Source organism: Geospiza fortis, unplaced genomic scaffold, assembly GCF_000277835.1.
Source record: "Geospiza fortis unplaced genomic scaffold, GeoFor_1.0 scaffold777, whole genome shotgun sequence".
In the NCBI taxonomy this organism is placed as follows: domain Eukaryota; kingdom Metazoa; phylum Chordata; class Aves; order Passeriformes; family Thraupidae; genus Geospiza; species Geospiza fortis.
In genome coordinates, this window is record NW_005054689.1 from 11,733 (window position 1) to 20,796 (window position 9,064).

At 54.3% G+C, this 9,064-nt stretch overlaps 2 protein-coding genes across 2 annotated transcripts in view; both read right to left on the bottom strand.

The window, feature by feature from the left end:
• STAMBP (STAM binding protein) overlaps positions 1 to 6,578 on the bottom strand; it is a 7,704-nt gene extending 1,126 nt beyond the window's left edge. Inside the window, exons 1-7 of the mRNA XM_031065157.1 lie at positions 6,523 to 6,578; positions 6,206 to 6,281; positions 5,241 to 5,336; positions 4,154 to 4,478; positions 3,458 to 3,582; positions 1,269 to 1,406; positions 236 to 348 (exon numbers count right to left, since the gene is read on the bottom strand). Of these exons, the coding sequence (XP_030921017.1) occupies positions 236 to 348; positions 1,269 to 1,406; positions 3,458 to 3,582; positions 4,154 to 4,478; positions 5,241 to 5,336; positions 6,206 to 6,281; positions 6,523 to 6,578 (929 nt within the window). The remainder of the gene's footprint in view (positions 1 to 235; positions 349 to 1,268; positions 1,407 to 3,457; positions 3,583 to 4,153; positions 4,479 to 5,240; positions 5,337 to 6,205; positions 6,282 to 6,522) is intronic.
• A 502-nt stretch (positions 6,579 to 7,080) lies between these two features.
• Positions 7,081 to 9,064, bottom strand: part of LOC115949023 (trichohyalin-like) — a 14,477-nt gene continuing 12,493 nt past the window's right edge. Inside the window, exon 9 of the mRNA XM_031065158.1 lies at positions 7,081 to 7,085. Coding sequence (XP_030921018.1) covers positions 7,081 to 7,085 — 5 coding nt within the window. The remainder of the gene's footprint in view (positions 7,086 to 9,064) is intronic.

A 9,064-nucleotide genomic window follows, 5' to 3' on the forward strand; every position in this document is an offset into this window, starting at 1 on the left:
GCATCCCACCCCCCCCCACCCCACCCATCCCATCCCACCCCATCCCATCCCATCCCAGCCCATGGATCCCATCCCACCCCATCCCATCCCATCCCATGGATCCCATCCCATCCCAGCCCAGCCCATGGATCCCATCCCATCCCAGCCCATGGATCCCATCCCATCCCATCCCAGCCCATGGATCCCAACCCACATTCCTGGAGTCCCACACCCCCTCCTGGCACCCCAGACTCACTCCTGGTACTTGGGGGAGCACACGATGGCGATGGACTCCGGCAGCATCATCTGGTAGGAGCAGTGGGTGTGCAGGTCCACGCTGGACAGGAAGGCAGTCTGGGTGGGGTGGGTCTGCACAGGGACAGGGGACAGCCCTGAGAGCCTGGGACAGCTCTGGGGCAGCAGCACTGCCGTGCCCAAGGCCTCAGGCAGCTGCTGCCTCCCAGAGATTGAAACGTCAGCTTCGTGTCTGAGATGCCAATTCCAGAGAATCCCAGAGTGGGTTGGGTTGGGTTGGGAGGGAGCTCAAAGCCCACCCAGGGCCACCCCTGCCATGGGGGGACACCTGCCACTGCCCCAGGGGGCTCCAGCCTGGCCTTGGGCACAGAGTTTCTTCCCAATATTTCATCTGGACCTCTCCCCCTTCCTCACAGGGAAGTGCTTCCCCAGTATCTCATCTAAACCTTTTTCTCCTTCCTCAAATAAGAGTTTCTTCCCAGTATCTCATCTAAACCTCCTTCCTCACAGGGAAGAATTTCCCCAATATCTCATCTGAACCTCTCCTTCCTCACAGGGAAGAATTTCCCCAATATCTCATCTGAACCTCTCCTTCCTCACAGGGAAGAATTTCCCCAATATCTCATCTAAACTTCTCCTCCTTCCTCACAGGGAAGAGTTTCCCCAATATCTCATCTAAACTTCTCCTCCTTCCTCACAGGGAAGAGTTTCTTAGTATCTCATCTGAACCTCTCCTTCCTCACAGGGAAGAATTTCCCCAATATCTCATCTAAACTTCTCCTCCTTCCTCACAGGGAAGAGTTTCCCCAATATCTCATCTGAACCTCTCCTTCCTCACAGGGAAGAATTTCCCCAATATCTCATGGCTTGATGCTTTAGAAGAGACCCCAAATTACCCAGGCCTGGATTTCCCCAGCAGAGCAGTGAACGAGGCTGTAGCAGAGAGAAGCAGAGGCTGCTGCCCATCCCCTGCCATCCCCTCCTGCTCCAGCAGCCCTTCCCCTGGGGCTGGGGGCCAGGGCAAGGAGACTCACGTGGATCCAGCCCAGGGTGACGAGGCCATGCTGGTCCTGGATGACAAAGAGCTCCTCCTCGCTCTCCGTGGTGCACGAGTCGGGGCCCCCCAGCTGCTTGGGGACGATGACGTGCGTGACGGTGAACTCGTTCCTCATCTGCAAGGCAGGGCCACCACGGGCAGCTGGGACACCCAGGGCACACCCCGGGCACCTCAGCACCTTCCTGAGCCTTGGCACAAGCCCAGGCATGGTGGTTTTCTCCTTGAGTTAGGTCTTATGAGCTCGGAGAGAACTTATTCCACCTGAGACAGCTCAGCTACTCTGAATGGCATCAAATTAGCAGGATGGCTTCTGAGGCAGTGTTGGAAATAGAAAAGGTTTTAATAAAAGGCAAAATAGCAAAGTTCTTACCGAGAAAAACTGAGCTAAGAGGTTTTTGCTCCTGCTAAAACACCCCACTAAAGGGATTATTCCCTTTGTTCTCTTCTTTTTCTAGTGAATTACCCAGGCCAGGCCTTTTGGCCTCTGCCCAATCAGGCAGCCCCAGGTTTAAAGTGAAGTCTCAAAGGTCTTACGAGGTGTCTTTTTTACCAAATTGAGGAGAAAAACTGCTGGGCTTTTTGCCTTTTGAAGGAGACAAAGGATAATTTGGTTACTCCATCAGCAGAGGGCAAAGTCCCACACATGGGTGCATCCACCACCCACCTGCAGGGGCAGCTCCAAGGAGTTGCAGGATTTTTCCAAAGGAGTTCAAGGATCTTTCCAAAGGAGTTCAAGGATCTTTCCAAAGGAGTTGAGGGATTTTTTCTAAAGGAGTTGTGGGATTTTTTCTAAAGGAGTTGCAAGATTTTTCTAAAAGAGTTGCAGGATTTTTCTAAAGGAGTTGCAGGATTTTTTCAAAGGAGTTGCAGGATTTTTCCAAAGGAGTTCTAGGATTTTTCTAAAGGAGTTCCAAGATTTTTTCCAAAGGAGTTGCAGGATTTTTTGCAAAGGAGTTGTAGGATTTTTTCAAAGGAATTACAAGATTTTTTCCAAAGGAGTTACAGGATTTTTCCAAAGGAGTTCTAGGATTTTTCTAAAGGAGTTCCAAGATTTTTTCCAAAGGAGTTGCAGGATTTTTTGCAAAGGAGTTGTAGGATTTTTTCAAAGGAATTACAAGATTTTTTCTAAAGGAGTTACAGGATTTTTCCAAAGGAGTTCTAGGATTTTTTCCAAAGGAGTTACAGGATTTTTTCAAAGGAGTTCTAGGATTTCTCCAAAGGAGTTGCAGGATTTTTCTAAAGGAGTTGCAGGATTTTTTCCCTGTTTCACTCTCCCTGCTGTGCAGAGCACCCCCAGGAGCTCAGAGAAGCCCTGGACACCCCCCCAGACCCAGCTCTCCACTGCAAAGGGGCCGATGCCTCATCCCTGAAGCATCCCCAGAGCCTGGAAGCAGCTGGGCTGCAGGAAGTTGCTCCATCAAACAATTTCATTCCAAAGCAAACTCCTGGGAGTGGCTCAGGGCAGAGCTGCCAAAACCTGGGCACACAAAGTCTGGGGGGGAACAAAGGCTGAGGGCACCAGCTGGGACACCCAAAGGACAAGGAATGCCACCAGTGGGACGGAGGAAGCTGAATGGGGACTCAGGGTGGGCAAACCTTAACCCCAAAATGAGCAAAGGGAGAGGCACATCATCCCCAAACACTCACATGGAGGCCTGACACCTCACTGAAGAATCCAGGACAAAATTCAGGCTCCTGTGACAAGCAGCCCCTTGTGCCACTTTTGGACAAGGAATGTCACCAATAGGAGAGAAGAAGCTGAATGGGGACTCAGGGTGGGCAAACCCTAACCCAGAAATGAGCAAAGGGAGAGGCACATCATCCCCAAACACTCACATGGAAGCCTCACCTCACTGAAGAATCCAGGACAAAATTCAGGCTCCTGTGACAAGCAGCCCCTTGTGCCACTTTTGGACAAGGAATGTCACCAATAGGAGAGAAGAAGCTGAATGGGGACTCAGGGTGGGCAAACCCTAACCCAGAAATGAGCAAAGGGAGAGGCACATCATCCCCAAACACTCACATGGAGGCCTGACACCTCACTGAAGAATCCAGGACAAAAATCGGGCTCCTTGAGCTGTGACACTGTGACAAGCAGCCCCTTGTGGCACTTTTGGGGTGTCCATGGGGCTGTTGTTGGGGTCCCCACGGGGGCTGTGTCCTTACCAGCTTCCCACAGAGGATCCCACAGGTCTCCACGCCCCGCACCGTGTTGGCATCAGCCAGCTGCAGGAACTTGTGGCACAGCTCCCTGGGGACAATGACCTGGCGGAGGACATCCACTGCTGCACCTGGGGAGGGCAGGGAGCACAGTGAGCACGGCCAGGGGGAGCTCCCTCGGGGCAGGATCTGCAGGGATGACACCGGGAAAATCCACCTGGGCAGGTAAAGTCACCTGGCAGGGGTGAGCCCAGGGAATTGTGTCACTGTGACACCCGCACCAGCTCACCCAGAGCAGGGGAAGGGATGGAGAGGGGCAGGATCCTCTGGCAGGGGGGCAAAAGGAGTGTTTTGTTACTGAAAATGAAACCACACACCCTCGGGAAATGTTATTTAAAGCAGGATGTGTCAGAATCAGTGGACGTGTCTGGATCAGTGTTTTGGAAGCACACTGAGTGGGATTTGGTCAGGAGGAGGGTTCAGGCAGGAGCTAAACCCCATCTCCAGCAGGGTCTAGGATCAAGGAAAGGCAGACAGGCTGGAAGAGCAGGGAGGACAACACCCAGTGACCCAGGAGAGCAGAGCCCCACCATCAGGAGATTCCAAGAGCTTCCCAGAGAAGCCCCCAGAGGTTCTCCAGAGAAGCTGGCAGCGTTTGGCTGAGCCCCAGCAGGGAGAAGGGCTGCTCCAAGAGGTACTAACTGTTCTCTGGGCTCCCCAAAGCACTGGGCTTCAGAGATCTGTCCACAACAGGAGGTTTGGAGGGCACAGTCCCCGCTGATGGACTTGCTGGGTGAACTGGAGAGGCTGGAACCTTTGGGATTAAATCTGTTGGGGGCTTTTCCACGCCAGGGATGAGGGGTCCATCCACAGACTGTGGCTCTGGCTTCCCAAACTCCTGCACGATCCTCAGGCGCTCCTTCTCCAGCTCCTGCTGCCGGATCATCTCCTCGAAGGCGTGGAACTGCTCCTGCTCTGCCTGCTGCTGCTTCATCAGGGCCACACGAGTCTTCTCCTCCTCCAGCTGCTGCTGCAAGGCCAGAGGGAGTGCAAGTTACTCCTGCTGCTGCTGCAAGAGGAACACACCCAGGGACAGCAGCAGAGAGGGGGACACCAGCCCAGAGCAGCCATTCCCAGGTTATTCCTAAAGGACACCAGCAAACAGCGTTTTGTGCAAGGGAATTTCAGCTTGCAGGGCACAGATCCAGAGCCAGCTGCACCAAGGGCAGGAAAGCCACTGCTTTACCCTCCCTGTTCCATGGAATTACAACCCCAGGTTCATTTCCCTCTATGCTCTAAAGTCCAGAGCCAAACTGACTGCTTTGCCCACACAGATCCAGGGGTTGTGGTGGAATTACAACCCCCACACCCTTCCCCTTTTAAAACTGAATTTTTGCTTCTAATTTCTCATCACACAGTGCTTTCCTTTCGTGGGGCAGAGAGAACACACCAAGCACACAGCCCCAGCTCAGGCTGGCTGGGGATACACAGGGAGCAGAGCCAGGGCACAGACCCCGGGGTTGTGGTGGAATTACAACCCCCACACCCTTCCCCTTTTAAAACTGAATTTTTGCTTCTAATTTCTCATCACGCGGTGCTTTCCTTTCGTGGGGCAGAGAGAACACACCAAGCACACAGCCCCAGCTCAGGCAGAGCCAGGGCCACCTCTGCCAGAGCCACCTGCAGTGACACTGGGGCCACCCAGCCTGGCCATTCCCCCGCACCCAGGGAGCCCTGCAAGGCTGAGGGGCTCCAGGGAGCACAGCCTGCACTCTCTGCTGTCACTCACCTCCTGCTCCTTGTACTTAGCATAGTCCTGGGCGTACCTCTTTAGCAGCTCCTCCTTGAGCTCTTCGGCCTTGGGAAAGGCCACTTCCTTCAGTTGCTGGGGGAGGAAACTCAGCATCAGCCTGGGGCAGCCCCAAGGCAAGGAAAAACAAAACCTGAGCAGCTGGAGAGCCCAAAAAGCAGCACCAAAATCACTGAGCAACAGCTGGGGCAGTGCTGTCCTTTCCTCTTCTGTCAGCGCTGGGCAGAGCAGCTGCAGCTTCTGGAGGCTGGGAGGGACCTCCAAGGGTTCCCTTGGAGAAAAGAAAGTCACCAGCCACCACTCCTGGCCTTTGAAAAGCAGGGAGTTGAACAGGGAAGGAAGGACACCCCAACTGGACACCACAGCCAGCCCAGTGCAAGTGCAGTGGGGTGAGAACCCCCCAAAGTGTCACTCAGAGAATCCTGGAGTTGTTCAGGTTGGAAAACACCCCCAAGATCATCCAGTCCAACCATTCCCCCGGCTGTCCACCACTAATCCGTGTCCCCAGGTGTCTTGGAACACTTCCAGGGATGGTGGAAGCTGGTGCCAAGACTGGACAATGCTCTTGGGGAAGAAATTTTCCCAATATGCAGCTTAAACCTCCCCTGGTGCAACATGAGGCTGCTTCCCCTTATCCTGTCCCTGTTCCTCGGGAGCACAGCCTGACCAGGAGTTGTGCAGAGCCAGAAGGACCCCCCTGATGCCCCTTTTCTCCCTCTGAGCCCCTTCCCAGCCCCCTCAGCTGCTCCTGGGCTCCAGCCCCTTCCCCATCTCTGCACACGCTCCCGCCCCTCAATGGATTTCATGGAGTGAGGGGCCCAGACCCGAACCCCCGAGGGCTCAGCACCGCCTGGCCCAGCCAAGGCTTCCCCCATTTGTGTGGCTCACTGATCCCAGAGGCAGGGAAGCCCCAGGCTGATGACCCTGAGCACGTCCCCACTTACTTTGACCGTCTCCCTCTTCTCAGGGATGACGGCGGTTTTGTAGTCGCGGTGCTGCGGCAGCTTCTCGATGAAGAGCCTGCAGGAGGGGACAGGAGCTGCAGGTCAGGACACTCAGCGCTGCTCTGGGGGACCCCGGGGCTCCCTCTGGCTGGCTGCAGGAAGGCTCCATCCCACAACAGCCCCTGGAGCTCTGCACGGCACTCAGATCTCACTCAATCCCAAGGGAGAGCCCTACACACTTCTCCGTGCACCTGGACAAACGTTTTTGTTTGGAAGGGAACCATTCACCCATCTCCTTGGAAGGGAACCATCCATACATCTCCTTGGAAGGGAACCATTCACACATCTCCTTGGAAGGGAACCATCCATACATCTCCTTGGAAGGGAACCATCCACACATCTCCTTGGAAGGGAACCATTCACACATCTCCTTGGAAGGGAACCATCCATAACCTGCTCTGAAGCACCAAGGGCACGGTGGTGACTCGGGCAGGAGCTGCCCACACCTGGCAGCACCTGGGATTCCAGCCCAGCTGGGACTCAGAGCTCTCTGTCCTTCTGCAAGGAGGGACAGGCAGCGTGAGCAGGAGGGGAAATCAGCTCAGGCCTTGGCAGGGAGAACGTGCAGAGGAGCAAAAAGCAAATTCCCAACAGCCCCAGGTGGTGCTGCAGGAGCCTGTGGAGCCTGAGCTCCCCGGGTATTCCAGGGAGAATTGTGGGCTGGCTCTGGGGAGGGAAATCAAGAGTGAGCTCAGCATCCTCCCACTCACTCCCCCTGTCCAGGGACACTTCCAGGGATCCAGGGGCTTCCTGCTCTTATCTCAGGGAAGAATTTCATTTTAACATCCAAACTAAAGCTCTGGTCATCCCCTGTGTTACCCTGGGGAAAGGGAGGGGAAAGGGAGGGAAAAAGGAGGGAAAAAGGAGGGAAAAAGGAGGGAAAAAGGAGGGAAAAAGGAGGGAAAAAGGAGGGAAAAAGGAGGGAAAAAGGAGGGAAAAAGGAGGGAAAAAGGAGGGAAAAAGGAGGGAAAAAGGAGGGAAAAAGGAGGGAAAAAGGAGGGAAAAAGGAGGGAAAAAGGAGGGAAAAAGGAGGGAAAAAGGAGGGAAAAAGGAGGGAAAAAGGAGGGAAAAAGGAGGGAAAAAGGAGGGAAAAAGGAGGGGAAAAAGGAGGGAAAAGGAAAAAAGGGGAAAAGGGGGAAAAGGGGAAAAGGGGAAAAAGGGGAAAAGGGGAAAAAGGGGAAAAAGGGGAAAAGGGGGAAAAGGGGGAAAAAGGGGAAAAAGGGGAAAAAGGGGAAAAAGGGGAAAAAGGGGAAAAAGGGGAAAAAGGGGAAAAAGGGGAAAAAGGGGAAAAAGGGGAAAAAGGGGAAAAAGGGGAAAAAGGGGAAAAAGGAATAGACAGTGCCACAGAGAGCAGAACAAACCAAGCAAGGCCAAGCAGGGAAAACTCAGGAGTGACAGAAACGCTGCCAACGCTCCGTGTGCGCAGCAAACAAACGCGGCTGCTCCAAGCCCTCCAGGACTTTGTGTCCCCCTGGATGGGCCTGGTGAGGATGCAGCAGCAGCAGCAGCAGAGCCAGGGCACAGCTGGAGCCCTGCAGAGGCCGTGGCTGCCCCCCAGAACCCCAAAGCCAGGCAGGCCCCACTCCCAGCTGGGCTGCGAGGCAGCTCACGGTGCTCAGGAGACACAACAGGGCCCCGAGCCCTGCCAGCAGCTCGGGATCCAAAGGGAAGGGATTAATTAGGCAGGATTAAGAGCAGATGCTGGATGGGAAAAGCAGCAGAGCCAGCTGGGTTTGCACAAGGCAGGAGGAGGAGGAGGAGAGGAGGGCCTAGGCAGGCAGAGGAAGGGCTGGAGCAGCTCCTGGCTCCTGTGGACAGCCCTGCTGGGGCCTGGCAGCACCAGGAGCTCCCACAGCCAGCAGCTCTGGGCTGCTGCAAACCCCTGAGCCCAGCAGAGCAGCAGCTGCACAGCAGCCAGAGCCAGGACTATTTTTAAGCCCAGCTCTGGTGCCCAGGCCAAGCCGGTGGCTCTCGAGGCCCTTGTGAGTCCCTGGAGCTGATCCAAGCAAACTGAGGAGCCCCAAGATTACAGAAAAGTTGGGTCTTGTCCCTTTTTTCCTTCTTATTTGGCTCAAAATTGTGCCTTATTCCTTTTTTCCTTTCTTACTTGGCTCAAAGTTGTGTCTTGTTTCTTTTTTCCTTCTTATTTGGCTTAAAGCTGCACCTTATTAATTTTTTTTTTCTTACTCAGCTCAAAATTGTGCCTTATTCCTTTTTTTCTTTTTTATTTGGCTGAAAGTTGTGCCTTATTCCTTTTTTACTTTGCTTAAAGTTGTGCCTTATTCCTTTTTACTTTCTTATTTGGCTCAAAGTTGTGCCTTATTCCTTTTTCCCTTCTTATTGGGCTTTACCAAACCAGCCCAGTGCTCCTGCCTGGAACCCTTTTGGATCAAGGCAGGGGAAGCTGCTCAGGACCACAGGCAAGGAAAGACTTGCAAGGTGACAAGGCACAGGTTAAAAATCCTGGAGATGGTTCCAGAACCCTGGGATGGGAAAGGAAGGGACCCAAAGCCCACCCAGGGCCACCCCTGCCATGGGGGGACACCTGCCACTGCCCCAGGGAGCTCCAGCCTGGCCTTGGGGATCCATCCCAGCCCTTCCCCACCCTCCCAGGGAGGAACTCCTTCCCAAAATTCCATCTTTGGGCAGCCCAGGGCAGGAGCTCACACTGGTCAGGGCTGCAGAAATCTCACCAGGGCAGGGTTTCCCCAGAATCCCTTCCATTCCATCCCTGGTTTGAAACCGTCCCCCTCGGACTGACACTCCCTGCCTGTGTGAATCTCTCTCTCCCTCCTTTTC